Genomic DNA, 19,006 nt, shown 5'->3' on the forward strand with positions numbered 1-19,006 from the left:
GGGCATGGTGATGCTGCATCCTCATTGAAAGTGATTGCAAGATCGCAACCGTTTGGAGCGCAGTGCGACCGAATTTTAGCTCTCATGTAGAAGTTTGAAACACTAGGGACCATTCAAAACCATTCGACGAAATATGAAACTGATCCGAAGCAGCCAAGGATGCTTCAGCTTTTCAGCGCTGGTATTTTGTGTTCCCCTCACGGGGATCGCGACATTGATACAAGCGTGAATAAAACGACGAAGGGTACCTCTAAGATCACCTAGTTTGGCAAAACCCTCGGTGCCACCCTCCCAACTACGCCGAGAATTTCAAAAATGCACCTGTATTGCCTGTATAGGCGACGTCCTAGGTGCTTGCAGACCGGCAACCCTTTGAAATCCTTCTTTCCCCGATGGCCTACTACGAAGCGCAAGAGCATCAGTTCAGCGGCGAAAGAGCAACAGCGTAACCTGCTTGCAGACGGTTGATACTCCAGTCCGTACAGGTACGTTTTTAAATGCTCAGTAAAGGTGGATAGATGCCACCGACGGTCTTAGTGGGACGTTTTGCCGTTTCATTGTAGTGAAATCTGGTGCCAGTGTGACAGCGGTAACCCACTTTACACGTAACATGACCGTCAGACGTGTGACCTTTTTTTGGCGAGTGTCAACACCCTGCTATTTGAAGCGTCTTCAAGTCCGAGGGTTACGTCGCACGGTACCACACTTCTGCACTATTACAGAGGATCGTTGTAGGCAACTTTCAGCCAAATTTCAATCTTAAACGTCGCGCTAGGTGGGAATTACAGGATTTGGAAAATGTGACCATTTAAATCTGTTGTGCAGTGTATACACATTGGAATGAACCTTCAAAGGAGACTCCAATGACGTAACGTGAGTGGATCCAAACCAAACCCCTGTCCCGCTGTCAGGAGAAGAGGCTACACAAACATCTGCCTCATTGTACCAACTGTAAACAAATATGTTGTAATATTCTTTTGAGATAAGAACGTTTTACGATTACAAAATTTTGTACATTGCTGCAAGTTCATAGACCTCGAATACTTACAATTGAAAGAAAAACAGCCCTCGGTCACTATTTTTAACGAATTAACCGGGTTTCAACACTGCTAGGAGTGTCATGCTCAGCATTTAAATCAAAGAATGGTCTATATTCTATAACACGGCCACAGAATTATGACTAAAAACGTATGATTGAGTATAAGTACGGAATAATCGTGAAAGACTGGCAGTACTTGTACGTCATTTATAAAATAATAAATTTGCCAAAAGGGCATTAGTCACAAAGATATTTAAGATAAAGAAAACTGTGATGGCCAGCCTCTAGGGGCCCTTAGTGTCTTACTCCAACAGTTTTGGGGACATTAGCTATAGATGAAAATCATATCCTATTTTCCTACTGTTGTATATGCCGTGAAACTCTTAATATCTTCACGAGAAAACTGTCTAATGACTACAACAGTAAGACGATACCTTATATGCGCATAGGTAAAGAGAAGGACTATACCTAAGTTAGCTATTTGATCCTTTTGATAGAGAACAGCAGACGCTCCTGGAATATTTTCTGCCCACGGCGGTACAGTATTTTTGAGGCGCTGTTGCCTTGTTACTGTTTATCGAGTTCCAGACATGTTATTCCTTCAAGTCCTCTTCGCAGTCTTTCCAGTGGCGCGGAATTCGGTCTCATAATTCGGCACTTATAAACGTTAGAAATTGCGTACGTCAGAAAAATAGGTATATCGTCCGCTATAATTTAACTAAAACCGTATAAAATTGTGTATTGCCTCGTTAGGGGTACGTTTGGGGTGGCCTAGTTTAGCCACCTTTTTCTATGAGTGCTGGGTGAACGTGAACACAACCCACAAAATTCTGATGGTCGTTCAGACGTATTTTTCTTACAGAGATCGTCGTCTTCGTTGACTTACTCTAGAGTAATTACATTATATTGGTTTATTACTCCAATTTTTCGTCATATCTCTGTTATACTGAAAAAAAGCTGGAGCCATAATGCAATAGCTACGTTATGCGCGTATATCTTGTTTGGAAACAAACTTGTCCCACTCAATCACGGTATTTGCTGTTGACAACTGCAGCTCCCAATTTATTCTTAGCCCTCAGGCTTTCATTTAGTATTGCTTGGTTCCGTTTGGATTTGTTTTCCGGGCGGTGATAATTGTACGTTAACAGGAATAAAGAGCAGTAGGGATGGCTTTACAGATGAACAGTTGGTCGATATGCACATCGCGTATTGGTTCACTGAATGCAGCGGAAGCGCTGGGAAACGACGCTATGCCGAGCTATTGTCGCAGCGAAAGCAACCACATCGCACGACAATATGCCTGTTACGTCTAAGGCTTGTTCTATTAGTCTGTATTTTTGTTGTACAGTTTGCAGAATAAACGTTAGAGACTTTGTCACTGCCATGAACAAACTGCCATGAACATCCGAAAATGAGGAACACGTTTATAGAATAAAAATCCACTTCAGTTGCCAGAATGTTTTTTAAATTTATTCCGCGACCAGTTTCGTAGCTTGAAGCTTCATCTTCAGGTGTCACTAAACAATTATGAGAACACGAATGTGTTGTGGTCAGGCCAGTCAGTCATTGGCAGTCACATCCATGGCAAGCAAACGCATGGGAGCATAGGACCACACAACCCGCCTGAAAAGAACGACTCGGAACTGTTGAGAAAGTATTTTCCCACAAATAATGATAGTTTGGGTAACAAGGCGAATACATCTACATCTACATGGTTACTCTTCAATTCACACTTAAGTGCGTGGCAGAGGATTCATCGAACCATTTTCATATTACTTCTCTACCATTCCACTCTCGAATGGCGCTTGGGAAAAAAGGAACACCTAAATCTTTCCGTTCGCGCTCTGATTTCTCTTGTTTTATTATGATGATCATTTCTCACAACGAAGGCGGGCGTCAATAAAATATTTTCGTATTCGGAAGATAGAGTTCGTGATTGAAATTTCGTAAATAGATCTCGCCGCAAAGAAAACCGCCTTGGTTTCAGTGACTGCCACCCCAACTCGCGTTTCATATCAGTGACACTCTCACCTCCACTGCGCGATAACACGAAACGAGCTGCCCTTCTCTCCACTTTTTCGATGTCCTCCGTCAATCCCACCTGTTAAGGATCCAATACCGCGCAGCAATATTCCAGCAGAGGACGGACAAGTGTAATGTAGGCTGTCTCTTTAGTGGGTTTGTCGCATCTTCTAAGTGTTCTGCCAACAAAGAGCAGTCTTTGTTTCGCCTTCCCCCTAATATTATTTATGTGGTCTTTCCAGTTTAAGTTGCTCGTAATTGTAATTCCTAGGCATTTACTCGAACTGAAAGCCCTTACATTTGTGCGAATTATCGTATACCCAAAATTTATCGGATTTCATTTAGTACTCATGTGGTTGACCTCGCACTTTTCTTTGTTTAGTGCTAATTTCCACTTTTCGCGCCATACAAAAAAAAAAGGTTCAAATTGCTCTGAGTACTATGGGACTTAACATCTCAGGTCATCAGTCTCCTAGAACTTAGAACTACTTAAACCTAACTAACCTAAGGACATCACACACTTCGATGCCCGAGGCAGGATTCGAACCTGCAACCGTAGCGGTCACGCGGTTCTAGACTGAAGCGCCTAGAACCGCTCGGCCACCAACGGCCGGCCGCACCGTACAGAAATTCTCTCTAGATAATTTGGTAATTGGAATTGATCGTCTGATGATTTTACTATACGGTAAACTACAGCGTCATCTGCAAATAATCTGAGGGGGCTGCTCAGATAAATCAAAACTGACAGAATCTTATAGAGAACAGTCTTAGTCAATGTTGAAATTCATGGTGCAACCTTCAGCTGTCATTGATTGGCGACCCCATGGAGTGAATAGGTGGTGGTGGTGGTGGTGGTGGTGGTGGTTAGTGTTTAACGTCCCGTCGACAACGAGGTCATTAGCGACGGAGCGCAAGCTCGGGTTAGGGAAGGATTGGGAAGGAAATCGGCCGTGCCCTTTCAAAGGAACCATCCCGGCATTTGTCTGAAACGATTTAGGGAAATCATGGAAAACTTAAATCAGGATGGCCGGAGACGGGATTGAACCGTCGTCCTCCCGAGAGTGAATAGGTGATTAGGTGGATAGGTGGATAGGTGAATGTAAACAGCGGCCCCAGTTATTGTGATCGCTTCTCAGTTTTAGTTATTGATAACTTCATACCAGTGTCTGAGTTTAATTTGTACAGCACTGAAGATGATCACCATGTGACCGAAAATCGATTCTGCTATCAATAAAACATAAATATTACGGCCAACGCTGACCTTCCTCTTAATTTACTTCAGCTGTCATCTATTTCGCATAATTCGCTAGTAGTTTCTGTCAGTGACCATTATCAAATTGAGCTGGCATAATTGCTTTTGTCTAATTTATGGTATAACTTCCCTGCCGTTTATGCAAGCTAAGCTTGATAATGGTCACTGACCGAAACTTGTAGCAAACTATGCAAACTAAATGAGAGGTGAAGGTTACACCACGAGTTTTATCAATTATTTGGCGGCTGAATATCACCACCTGCCAACATACATAAAGTCTCGATCACGTGGAACACTTTTATTCATAAGTAGTGACCGGTTTCGATCCAATGTGGATCATCCTCTGACCATACTACAGTGATGAGATGTGGAGATGTTAGTACGGAGCAGGTACTGTGGATACCACCCACTGATGTCGACGTCAGTAGGTGATATCCACAGTTTCTGCTCCGTGCCATTGTCTCCACACCTCATCGCTGGAGAATGCTCCGTGAATCATCCACATCGGGTCGAAACCTGTCACCACTTACTAATAAAAGCGTTTTATTCGATTAAGACTATAGCATATACGCTTTTATTGCTGCTCATTTTTAAAAACCGTTCAAATGGCTCTGAGCACTATGGGACTTAACATCTGGGGTTATCAGTCCCCTAGATCTTGGACCTACTTAAACTTAATTAACCCAAGGACATCACACACATCCATGCCCGAGGCACTATTCGAACCTGCGACCGCAGCAGGAGCGCGGTTACGGACTGAAGCGCCTAGAATTGATCGGCCACAACGGCAGGCTTGCTCATTGTGATCGCTGCTATCCCCAATACGTTTACAAAGAAATCAAAATAACACTCATATTCTGTAGAGCCTCCGGAGATCGTAGGTTCCTTACGCTTAAATAGAATAGGCCCTGAAGACTTGGTGCAGCTGGGGCTTTAGCCCATAGACTTCTTTCTTCGTTGACAAGGAGTTTGTTTAAAATAAGAGTTTCAGAAACCTGAGTCTGTGCCTCCAGACAGCCTAAGTGGAGAGGTGGTTTTGCGGCGGCGCATGGCCGGCCGGTGGTAGCATCCTAGAGCAGGTTGCACGTCTGACGGCAGTGCTGTGCTCTCTCCTAGGGCAGCAGCAGCAGTTCCACGCCTTCGCCTTCGGCCAGCGCCCCTTCCTGCCCGGGCACTTCGGCAGCCCGCTCGACCCGCTGCAGCGCGCCGCCTCCGACCCGCTGTCCGGCTCGCTCAGCTTCCGCATGCCCTCCATGTCCAACTGCCAGAGTAAGTACCGCACTGCACTCACCAGCTATATCCCATCCAAGACAACTGCCATAGTAAGTACTGCACTGCGCGCTCTGCCTGCAAGCCCTCCATCTGCTAGAGCAGTGATTCCCAACCTTTCTGAAGTAATTTCCCCTGAATACAGTCAGACATTACACTACTGGTCATCAAAATTGCTACACCAAGAAGAAATGCAGATGATAAACGGCTATTCTTTCGACAAATACATTATACTAGAACTGGCATGTGATTACAGTTTCACGCAACTTGGGTGCATAGACCCTGAGAAATCAGTACCCAGAACAACCACCTCTGGCCGTAATAACGGCCATGATACGCTTGGGCATTGGTTCAAACAGAGCTTGGATGCCGTGTACAGGTACAGCAGCCCATGCACCTTCAACACGATACCACAGTTCATCAAGAGTAGTGACTGGCGTATTGTGACGAGCCAGTTGCTCGGCCACTATTGACCAGACGTTTTCAGTTGGTGAGAGATATGGAGAATGTGCTGGCCAGGGCAGCAGTCGAACAGTTTCTGTACTCAAAAAGGCCTGTACAGGATCTGCAACATGCGGTCGTGCGTTATCCTCCTGAAATGTAGGGTTTCGCAGGGATCGAATGAAGGGTAGAGCCATCGTAACACATACGAAAAGTAACGTCCACTGTTCAAAGTGCCGTAAGTGCGAACAAGAGGTGACCGAGACGAGTAACCAGTGGCACCCCATACCATCACGCCGGGTGATACGCCAATATGGCGTTGAAGAATACACGCTTTCAATGTGCGTTCACCGCGATGTCGCCAAACACGGATGCGACCATCATGATACTGTAAACAGAACCTGAATTCATCCGAAAAAATGACGTTTTGCCATTCGTGCACCCAGGTTCGTCGTTGAGTACACAATCGCAGGCGCTCCTGTCTGTGATGCAGTGTCAAGGGTAACCGCAGCCATAGTCTCCCAATTGATAGTCCATGCTGCTGCAAACGTCGTCGAACTGTTCGTGCAGATGGTTGTTGTCTTGCAAACGCCCCATCTGTTGACTCAGGGATCGAGACATGGCTGCACGATCCGTTACAGCTATGTGGATATGATGCCTGTCATCTCGACTGCTAGTGATACGAGGCCGTTGGGATCCAGCACGGCGTTCCGTATTACCCTCCTGAACCCACCGATTCCATATTCTGCTAACAGTCACTGGATCTCGACCAAAGCGAGCGGCAATGTCGCGATACGATAAACCGCAATCGCGATAGGTTACAATCCGACCTTTATCAAAGTCGGAAACGTGATGGTACGCATTTCTCCTCCTTACACGAGGCTTCACAACAACATTTCAACTGCTGTTTGTGTATGAGAAATCGGTTGGAATGTTTCCTCATGTCAGCACTTTTTAGGTGTCGCCATCGGCGACAACCTTGTGTGAATGCTCTGAAAAACTAATCATTTGCATATCACAGCATCTTCTTCCTGTCGGTTAAATTTCGCGTCTGTAGCACATCTTCGTGGTGTACAATTTTAATGGCCAGTAGTGTAGATTTATCCCTCCCCCCCTCCCCCCCCCCCTCTCCTGTTCCTCTCACGTGCCCGATCTCCATCCACATTAGCGCTTAAATAACTTTTAGAATACAAAAGAATTTAATTTTAACACTTTGTTTTTAAAATGATGAAAAGTAAATGATATTTAGCTTTTGTAGGTGTTTTATTAAACCTCTAACTAATGAGCCAATGAGACAATTGGTACAGCTTATTTGTAACAATCGTTTTTTTTTTTAGGATGTTGAAACAATTTTCAGTGCTTCGTGAGTACTACCTACAACGCCTTCTGAGAAAAGAGAGCTAACGATCCACATTTGAGGGTAGACACTTGTTGCAGAACATGCCATGTCTGCACCACTTCTTTCCGTAGCAGCACTTGTTTCACACAAACCCTGCACCCCGATTTAGAATGAACGAAATAAAAATTTGTTAGGGTTACTGTTTGTAGATCATTTCATTGTTGAATTCCTTACTTGTGAATTGGCAGAAATTAGATGATCTCAGGCCGCCAATACTTTGTGTGTTTCAACTGCCATTAGTAATGACAGTAATAATAATATTAAAGTGTACACCCTACTACAGCGTAGCAGCCATTATATAGTTTCTGTTATGTGAACTGTCAATGAGTTCGTTTATTGCTACAAAGTGAATAATGAAGTGATATCTAGTCTATTGCGGGAACAACTCGGAGAAAGCGTTTTCATGAGATATTTCAGCATATATGATGTATCTCTATTGTACGACGATATGAGGAAGCTGTTGTTCAGACATTCGTTTAACAAGTTGTAACCTCCGCCATATTGGGACGTACATTAATGTTAGTATTCGAAAAAATGTAGTTTTTGGTAACTTGAGTAAGCAGTTTTACATGCTTACGAAATACTGACATTGGTAACGATCTTTTAGCTTAGTTTCGTTCCCGAAACAAAATTCAGCCTTTTCCTTTTCACCCGTCAGAAAATTTAATTTTATCTTTCGGGGGGTAATTGCCCCCAGGTTTGAAGCCACCGAGTTAGAGTAACTACTACACTACGCTTTCTGGCCACATACCCTCCTTGTTCAACTGCCAGTGTAAGCACTGCACTACTTTCTCTGGCAGCATGCCCTCCACGTCCAGCTGCCAGAGAATGGACCACACTGCACTCACTAGTCCCGTGTTGTCCATGTGCGTTTATCAGATTCATTACCACAATGCACTCAGCCCACGTGCTGTCCGTATCCATCTGCCAGAATAACTACCACACTGTACACACTGGTCGCATGCCCTCCAGCTGCCGCAGTAGGTATCACACCGCATTCAATGGCCTCGAGTCCTTCATGTCGAACTGGCAGAGTGAATACCGCAACTCGCTGACTGCTCAGTGACTACACGTCTTCCTTTTCTGTAGGACTATTAATTGCCACATAGCGAGCGAGAGAATATGAAAATGTTGCATGTGGTGTTTGAAGGTGTTGTGGGCCGCATAAAACCGAGAGTTAATGGCCACTGTGTCACCCTCTATGTGATTCAAAATTGCCACAAGGCAGTCGCGTAAGGCAAGCTAGTGAAGTCATGTACATGTGCCAATCAGTTGTATGGAGTCAGTGCAGCAAGATGTGTCGATCTGGAGACGAGACGGAATGGCAGAAAGAATTATCGTGTTTAGACGTGTCCATGACCAAATCAGAATGAAGCTGCCTGATTTGTTGGTGTATCAACAAGGACTGTACTGCGTGTCTGCAAGGAATGAAGTGTTATGCGAAGCCATGTAACACGGCCTAGTAACGGCTGTAGTTGACAGGGAACGAAGACGAGTGTTGCACCTTGTCTCTGACAGCTGATTTGAGACATGACAGATATCGCTGCACTCAATGAACTAAAATCTGTCACAGGTCTCTCAACGAAAGTTGTGAACGGAGCTATAATTTGGAGGCCTGTACCTCGAAAAGGGCAAACAAAGCGGTTATTGGACGCTAGCTAACAGGAGGCGTACAGTGTGATCCAACAAATTTGTCTCTTTTTAAATGATAGAAGGTGTGTACCGTCGGCCCAGTGAGGCGGCTGACAAGCAATGTGTAGGGGATGTGGTTCATGATGCATGTGATTCTTTAATTTGTTGGGCGTTTTTTCGTACGACGACTTGGACTTATCGTGAAGTTATTTCAACATTTTCAGTGACCAAATGTCCCATTTTTCTACATCACGGTAACTGTGCAGCGGGTCGTCCCATCTTCCAATCTTCCAAGATAACAACAGCGAATTTCTCAGCTTTCACATGTTTAGCTGTAACTCAGGGTTCTATTGCATCTCGACTGTCTCGCTATATCACCAGATATTAATCCTATAGAAAATGTTTGGGACTGTTTAGGTCAGCTGGTGAAACGTAGTAGGCTAAATTTTTATAGTCTGGTAGCTCTATAGGATCTGGTCATCGATTGGTTTCAGCAGGATATGACATATATGAAGTATCTTACTAGCTCCAGTCCCCAGTGGGTGGTGACCATTATCAAGGCTAGAGGAGTCGTAAATGTTACTAGCATAATTCTTCCTTAGAGGACTAATTTTTTACTCGTTTTGCTTATAACAGACGAGTCCCAGACAATGGAAGATAACAGGTTAATGTAACTCAAGAAAAGGAAGTTTATAGCTATCAACTGTCGGCAAGCATTCAACTTAATACTTTATTGTTTTCGGTTATTATAGACATGATCACTATAACAAAGGCAGTACATCATATTGATCAATAATGGGTACTACTCATGGATGATTCAACAGCATACCAAATATAGCGATATTCTACAGTGATATGTACGATTTTACACATCTACATCTACACTACTGGCCATTAAAATTGCTACACCAAGAAGAAATGCAGATGATAAACGGGTATTCATTGGACAAATAAACTATACTAGAACTGACATGTGATTACATTTTCACGCAATTTGGGTGCATAGATCTGAAAAATCAGTAGCCAGAACAACCACCTCTGGCCGTAATAACGGCCTTGATACGCCTGGTCATTGAGTCAAACAGAGCTTGCATGGCATGTACAGGTACAGCTGCCCATGCACCTTCAACACGATACCACCGTTCACCAAGAGTAGTGACTGGCGTATTGTGACGAGCCAGTTGCTCGGCCACCATCGACCAGACGTTTTCTATTGGTGAGAGATCAGGAGAATGTGCTGGCCAGGGCAGCAGTCGAACATTTTCTGTATCCAGAAAGGCCCGTACAGGACCTGCAACATGCGGTCGAGCATTATCCTGCTGGAATGTAGTGTTTCGCAGGGATCGAATGAAGGGTAGAGCCACGGGTCGTAACACATCTGAAATGTAACGTCCACTGTTCAGAGTGCTGTCAATGCGAACAAGAGGTGACCGAGACGTGTAACCAATGGCGCTCCTGTCTGTGATGCAGCGTCAAGGGTAACCGCAGCCATGGTCTCAGAGCTGATAGTCCATGCCCCATCTGTTGACTCAGGGATCGAGACGTGGCTGCACGATCCGTTACAGCCATGCGGATAAGATGACTGTCATCTCGACTGCTACGAGGCCGTTGGGATCCAGCATAGCATTCCGTATTACCCTCCTGAACCCACCGATTCCATATTATGCTAACAGTCATTGGATCTCGATCAACGCGAGGAGCAATGTCGCGATACGATAAACCGCAATCGCGATAGACTACAATCCGACCTTTGTCAAAGTCGGAAACGTGATGGTAGGCATATCTCCTCCTTACAGGAGGCATCACAACAACGTTGCACCAGGCAATGCCGGTCAACTGCTGTTTGTGTATGAGAAATCGGTCGGAAACTTTACTCATGTCAGCACGTTGTAAGTTTCGCCACCGGCGCCAACCTTGTGTGAATGCTCTGAAAAGCTAATCATTTTCATATCACAGCATCTTCTTCCTGTCGGTTAAATTTCGCGTCTGTAGCACGTCATCTTCGTGGTGTAGCAATTTTAATGGCCAGAAGTGTACATCCATACTCCGCAAGCCCCCTGACGGTTTGTGGCGTGTGGCGGAGTCTGTCTTGAGTACCTCTAACGGTTCTCCCTTCTATTCCAGTCTCGTATTGTTCGTGGAAAGAAAGATTGTCTGTTTGGGCTTTGATCTCTCTGTTTTTATCCTCATGGTCTCTTCGCGAGATATACGTAAGAGGGAGCAATATACTACTTGACTCCTCGGTGAATTTATGTTCTCGAAACTTCAACAAAAGCGCGTACCGAACTAATGAGCGACTCTCCTGCAGAGTCTTCCACTGGAGTTTAGCTATCATCTCCGTAACGCCCTCGCGATTACTAAATGATCCTGTAACGAAGCGCGCTGCTGTCCGTTGGATCTTCTCTATCTCTTCTATCAACCCTATCTGTTACGGATCCCACACCAGCGAGTAGTATTCAAGCAGTGGGCGAACAAGTGTAGTGTAACCTACTTCCTTCGTTTTCGGACTGCATTTTCTTAGGAGTCTTCCAATGGATCTCAGTCTGGCATCTGCTTTACCGACGATTAATTTTATATGGTCATTCCATTTTAAATCAGTCCTAATGCCTAATCCTAGGTAATTTATGGAATTAACTGCTTCCACTTGCTGACCGGCTTTATTGTAGCTAAATGATAAAGGAACTTTATTTCTATGTATTCGCAGCACATTACACTTGTCTGCATTGAGATTCAATTGCCATTCCCTGCACTATGCGTCAATTCGTTGCATATCCTCCTGCATTTGAACACAATTTTCCGTTGTTACAACCTCTCGATATACTACAGCATCATCCGCAAAAAGCCTCAGTGAACTTCCGGTGTTATCCACAAGATCATTTATATATATTGTGAATAGCAACGGTCCTACGACACTCCCCTGCGGTACACCTGAAATCACTCTTACTTCGGAAGACTTCTCTCATTTGCGAATGACATGCTGCGTTCTGTTATCAAGGAACTCTTCAATCCAATTACACAGCTGGTCTGATAGTCCATATGCTCTTATTTTGTTCATTAAACGACTGTGGGGAACTGTATCAAACGCCTTGCGGAAGTCAAGAAACATCAATCTGGGAACCCGAGTCTATGGCCCTCTGAGTCTCGTGGACGAACAGCGCGAGCTGGGTTTCACACGATCGTCTTTTTCGAAACCCATGCTGATTCCTACAGAGTAGATTTCTAGTCTCCAGAAAAGTCATGATACTCGAACATAATGGGTGTTCCAAAATTCTACAACTGATCGACGCTAGTGATATAAGGTCTATAGTTCTGCACATCTGTTCGACGTCCCTTCTTGAAAACGGGGATGATATGTGCCCTTTTCCAATCTTTTGGAACACTACGCTCTTCTGGAGACCTACGGTACATCAGTGTGGAACATCGTTATATTTGGTATGCCGCTAGTCATTTATGAGTTGTATATATTTTTGATCCATTTGCTGTACAGCTTTTCTTACAGTGATGATGGTTATAATAACTGAAAATGGTAAATAATCAAGCTGAATGTGTACAGATAAAGCAACAGTTCAATGTAAGTTGCAGTACATGCTTTGTAATTGTCGCTGAGTTTAAAACTGGGTGTAAAACGTAACTGACGTCTCAGACGACCTCAGAGATGGCGGTACCGGCACGGGATCACTCAGGAGCGCGCACGATCCTCCGCGGCCTGTGTTCCAAAGCGCGGCGTACGCACGTTGCCGCTCCCTACCCCATCGCGGCCGCATTATTCGCCACCCCGGCGGCCCGGCAGCCCGGAACTGCAGGGGGCGCGCCATAAATCGTGGCGCGGCATTGTGCGCGCGCCGCCTGTCGATTGGCATCCACCTTTCACGCCTCTGCTGCGCCCGCCCTCGCCGCCGCCCCCGCCGCCGCCGACACCCCCCAATATTATTTATCAGCGCGCGGCTGCGGCGCGGCGATCCATCACGCAGTCGTTTCGCTGCGGTTTATTCTCTCCCTCGTTTGCGTCCTGTTGTCGCGGTCCCGTCGCACTCCAAGTCCAATATCCACTGCCGTGCCTCACCGCCAGAGACAACCAGACGCGACGCCTCTCTAAGAGCTCGTTGACACCTTGAGGGAAAGGAGGAGACGACTTCGTCGTGCCCTGTCACCCCTGCACAGAAGGGCTGCCAACACCCAAACTCTGTAAACACGTTAGTGTCCGTGCATCTGCCGACCACCTTTTCCCTACCATCTACCAAAATGCGTGCAGGGAGCCTGAGGACAGTCTCTGTAAAACGGCCAAAATGTCAGTTATTTCAATGTTTTCAATATTTTGTCTCATAACTAAACAATACACACAGCACCCAGAAGGATTTTAATGAAATTTACACTAGCAATGAAAGGCTGTGTATGTCAATAACAGAGATGTTTACGAATATGTCGAAGTCAGTGTGGTTTTGTACACGTGAAACGCGGCAGGCAAATTTGGATACTACTGTAACTGAAAAAAGATAGTGTCGGTAATGGGATAAGGTCAGAGCGAGTTTCAAAGGGAATGCCTTAAATTAAATAAATAGAATCAAACTGACTACACATTCTGAGCTTTGGACTCATTTCCTTTCACTTAAAATGATGCTGGACTTGTTTCTGGATGATTTTGTGTGCGTGGACAATACGTCAGATTTGACATTTGATGCCGCGCGGAGTGGTTGCTCGGTTAGAGGCGCCATGTCACGAATTGCGCACCCCACTCGCCGATGAATCGCTATGCGGTGACCAAGAGGACGGACACGACAAGGCCCTGGACAACGCCACTGACCGACCGGCTTAGTGGTCGGCCGCTCGGGGACGCCCGTCTTCTGGCTTTTCAATTTAAAGGGAGCCACGACTCCATGGACTTTACGGGGCGTAGGCATCGCCATTCGCAAACAGAGTTTCCGACTGTGAGCACCAACTCGAAGACAATAATTACAGAACGAATTACACGCAACTCCCACCAGTATACACTGCCGGAAAAAAAAGTTAGCACGCCGGGAAATGTACGTACATTCCGATCCGACGACGGTGTATGCCACCTGTACTGACAATGGTTTCAACGTCGTCCGACAATAGACAGAGTAGTAGCATAGCTACTAAAGCGCCATTTATGTCTATCCTTTAATAGGGAAGACTCACAGCCAGAAGGCTAAGTGTGGCGTAAACGTATGAAGGAAGCAGGCAACCATGCACGGAGATGCACTCGTGTTTCCTAAAGCCTTCTGAGCAAGTTTGGAAGGGGTGAAGCTGTGGCCTTCTGAGTGACGGGACGGTAGTTTCGCAGAACTGCCACACAAGTCAGACGTGGCGCGTCAGCCAGGGCAGTAGTGGCAGATTGCCACAGCACAAATAATAGGGCTTGTGAGCCTACATGCGTCAATACGAGCTGTTGCGAAACTGTTGTTAGCAGTAGGACTAAAGGTACGCACAACTCTAGTCCGCCTCGCACTCACACCACAGCATCGACGTGCACAGCTCGACTGGTGCCGTCAGAGGATGATTTGAAAGATAGACTGGCGCGCTGTGGTCTGTATCGACGAAAACAGGTTCTTTATGCACACAAGTGACGGACGTTTGCGCGTACGACGTAGGCCTAGTGAGCGCTGTCTAGTAGAGTGCTTCGTCCAAGACACGCTAGACCCACCCCAGGCTCAAGTTTTGGAGTGTGATAAACTACAACTCTCGTACACCTCTGGCGTTTGTGAAGGGGACGCTAACCAGCGGTCGCTAGTGCAGAATGTTGTTAGACGCGTTCTCGTGCCGTTCTTGCAACAGGAAAGTGATGTGTTTTTCCAACAGGAACACTGCCCTTGAAATTCAACTTGCTGTACATGACGTGCAGCACCATCTCCTGACTTGTCTCGAATCAAGCACGTGCGGTAATGGTGGGACGAGAAGTGACTCGTGCGACTCGTCAACCAACAACGCTTACATTACTACGTGAACACTTCAAGCATGCTCAGATGCCTTGCTAAACCCGCATGACAGGACAGGTAGTTTAAATTGTGGAAAGGGGCCAAAATAAGCGGCTGTCAGTTACACTCGAACATAGAACCTTTTATTTGATCAAACATTACAAAAGCCAATAAAGAATTTTTTTAAAGAAAAAAACACAGCTTTAGTTTTGGAACTGAATTAGCGGCTGAATGCCCCGTACAATCTCATGCCTTAAAAGCAAGGCCACTTTAATTTACATACGGCTGAAAGCCAATAACATAAAGCTCAACCAAAGTCAGAAATTTAAAAGGCAAAGCCTTATCTTAAAAAAGTTCCTTAAATAGGCTGAAAGCCCAGAGAATCTGACACTTTAAGAGCAAACAACTTAAATTTAAAATTGACTGAAGGCCCAACACTTAAGGGTTAATAACATTAATTTTAAAAATGCCAAAGGCTTTGCATAAAACAGGTCTTAATTTAGGCTGAAGGCCCAAACCATCTCACGCCTTAAAGGCAAAACAACCTTAATCTAAAAATCGGCTAGAAGCCATACAGTTGCAAACAACAAGAACAAACAAGAAAAGGCAGTACACCCAAAGGCGCTCAGAAGTTCTGAGGGTCGGCCTGGAATTCAAACACTAACGCTCGCGTAGGTGAGACAGGCAGTCGGTCCAACTACTGTCGATCCAACGGCAGCCCAACCGTTAGACAGTCAACGGACCCACCGACAATATTACCTCCGCTTCACCTGACCAGCACACTACAGGGAGTTCAATGGAACAACGTAGAAGGTATTGGCGCCCACAATCTATTATACATTGAGCTGTCAAGCTACACACCGAGCTGGACAGCGACAACACGATGAGGAAAATACACCGCTGAATTTACGTCAATGGCTCAAATGGTTCAAATGGCTCTGAGCACTATGGGACTTAACATCTATGGTCATCAGTCCCCTAGAACTTAGAACTACTTAAACCTAACTAACCTAAAGACATCACACACATCCATGCCCGAGGCAGGATTCGAACCTGCGACCGTGGTGGTCGCGCGGTTCCAGGCTGAAGCGCCTAGAGCCGCTCGGTCACACCGGCCGGCTATGTGTATTCATATCTGTGAGACTGGCATAATCTTTGACTTACTTGTAACCGATTTGGCGCGAATGCGCACAGAGCAGTCTTTGTATCACTTTGCAGAAGTTAAGTTGTTATTTCACTTTGTAAAAGAACAGTCAAGCCTTGTGTTTGGTTAAAGTGGAAATTAAATATATGAAAACTGATACAAAACTGTTTTCTTGATGGTGTGACAGTTAAGAAAAAGTATATGTGAATTTACAAGTAGTTTAATAAAAATGTGAATCGTGAACACCAAGTCAAAAATTATTTCTACCATCCCATTGTTCTGATCTGGGATTGTTTGATCATTAAAAATTTCCTGAAAGACGCATTTGTTAGGTCTTCAAATATAACTAAAATAAAGATCTGGACCTTCTAGCAGTCAAAATGGAATCCCCCTAGAATCAAAAAGATGAGCCATAACAACTTCGACGAAATCTACGTGGGAATCCATTCAAAATAAGTGACAAAATTAATGATATTTTACAGTGACTTCATTATTTCCATTCTGACGATGCCATCCACAGTCAATAACTTGGTTGTTGCCCGATAAAGCGAACATAGGCTGCGTGAGCAACATTTTTAATCTGATTTCTAACCTACTTTTCAAGTGGTGGTATTGTTAGAAATACAACCGTGCGAAAAATGAACAAAATCTCTCACCCGTGGGTCTGTATTCTTGCTTCTCGTGTGGAGGAGTGCGCGCATTCTGGGCGCTGGTGCGACTGGGATTTCACACTTAAGAGTTTTCGGAATCACATGTGAAAGGAACGTTACAAATTGTTGTCACTCCTTCTGGCAGAACACTGCGTTGCTTTAATGCCTGGAGCGTAGTGCTGCCTTGTGGCACGTTAGAGCGAGCGCAGCCTGCCGTCCTAGGCGGCAGCCTCCGACGCCGCCACACGGCGGCCTGCGACGGCCGCGCGATATTACGCAGGAGCCTTGCCTGCCCTGCCGGACGCCGGGCGCAATAATCTAAATTAGCGGACGGCACTGTGCCGCGCGGCCTCTGCCGCTGCCGCCGTTGCGGGACAGGAATGCCCGCCAGCCCTCATTTCGTCCTCGCAAGAGTTTTTATTAATGTCGCCAGCGACGGCCGGCCCCGGAAAAAAGCTGATTATTAATTAATTTTTAGGGCGCCTGAGGGGAAACCTATTCATTTTCTCGGCCCCGGAAAAGCAGCGCGGCCAGCTGCGTCGGCGTCGGCGACCACCGCTCCTGTTGCCGCCGCCGCCGCCGCCGCCGCCGCCGGAGTACAACGATTTCTGTTTTCATCCCTTGCCCCTTATATTAAAACCCATACAGGCCGCCTGCTGGGTGCCGACCCTTTGAAGTCGGCGTGCAGCGGTGTAGGGACGCGAGAGGCGCTGCCTCGACCGCCGCCCGTGCACCAGTGCTGGAGTACCAGGAAGGAGACTTCTCTAACGTTGTTCCTGAAACTCTAATCCATACGTATCACCTACTACAAATACAAGAGCCGTATGAGATACATTGATCATTACAGGACGTTCTCGTGCACCGTCTCTAAATCAGGATGCGCCAGCTGATGTTCTTATGCAACAAGGCCCAGTCACATTAATGTGACCATTCGACGTCAGCGTGCAATAACCACTCAGAACGCCAGGTGGCAGCACTAGCATTGGAGGGTATGTGAAGCATGTCGGGCGGACGCAGAAAACAGTGCAGTGGTCCTAATGCAGGATCGCAGTGATTTTTATGGCGTCCAAAAATGCTTGACCATTGGCTCTCGGCTAGGTTTATAAACTGTTCACTAGCCGCAGAGGTTAAATTGCACAGCGCATGGCGAAATGGATCTACGCAAAAGTGGCGCCAGTGGTTCGCCATTGGCCAAAGATTACACGAGTGAACGACGGCTGCGGAGATGTGTACGGACGAACAGAGGTGCTACTCTTGATCAACTGACCACCCAGATGAGCCAAGGGGCTACCAACATTGTCTCTTCAACGAACATACAGAGAACGTTGCTGTGTATGGGCCTCCGTAGCAGATGCTTGGTTCATGCACCCGTTCGGACTGCTATTGATCGCCGACGAAGGCTGCAATTTTTCCGGCAATACCGCAACTGGACTTTGCGCCAGGTGACCTCTTGAGAAGAATCACGTTTTGTATTTCAACAGCAGACAGATGGCCGTTGGCGCATGTAACACGTAAAAGCAATCATCCTACAATATGGAGGGAGCGTTATGGGCTGGGGAATGTCTTCGGGCGTTACCTGGGTGATCTCGTCATTGTGGACAGCATGATGCATCATCCTTGGGGACCATCTTCACCTCAACCTGCAGTGTGTTTGCTCTCGGACATCTAACGACAGGACAATGAAACGTGTCACACAACTTGCAGTGAACTGCTTGGTCTAAGATCGCAGGGACAGGTGGTCACCAAACTGCCCCGATTTAAACCCAATCGATAATCCGTGAGACCACTTCGATCGGGTTGTTCGCACAGTGGATTCACGACCAAGAAACCTATTGCAGCGGTTCACGGCACTAGAGTCGACATGGCTCCACATCCCTGTCTATATCTTCCGGAACCTCACTGATGCGCTTCCAGCATGTCTCGCATCCGTCTGCGGTGCAATAGGTGCTTATTCAGGCTGTTTACATTAATGTGACTAGTAAGTCTAATTGTTATGCGAATCGGTGGGAGTGTCGTATTGTGAGGATAGTGCAGATTTTTACATAGCGGCCTCCAAGACCAGCATATTATCAGAAGTAGAATGATATTTCCTAAATCCACACTGAAATCTACAAACGTGCCCTTAGGATTCTAACCTTCAAACAAGGTGCTGTTGATCATGCACTCCAAAACTTTTCCAAACGCAGGTGGTGAGAGATACGATAAATACTCTGGCAGGAACGATG

At 46.0% G+C, this 19,006-nt stretch overlaps 1 protein-coding gene across 1 annotated transcript in view; it reads left to right on the forward strand.

Annotated features, from left to right (window-relative positions):
• LOC124593840 (runt-related transcription factor 1-like) overlaps window positions 1-17,569 on the forward strand; it is a 163,941-nt gene extending 146,372 nt beyond the window's left edge. The window contains exons 4-5 of the mRNA XM_047132187.1: window positions 5,430-5,582; window positions 17,307-17,569. Of these exons, the coding sequence (XP_046988143.1) occupies window positions 5,430-5,582; window positions 17,307-17,569 (416 nt within the window). The remainder of the gene's footprint in view (window positions 1-5,429; window positions 5,583-17,306) is intronic.
• Window positions 17,570-19,006: the final 1,437 nt, after the last annotated feature.

This window comes from Schistocerca americana, chromosome 2 (genome assembly GCF_021461395.2).
Source record: "Schistocerca americana isolate TAMUIC-IGC-003095 chromosome 2, iqSchAmer2.1, whole genome shotgun sequence".
NCBI classification, from domain to species: domain Eukaryota; kingdom Metazoa; phylum Arthropoda; class Insecta; order Orthoptera; family Acrididae; genus Schistocerca; species Schistocerca americana.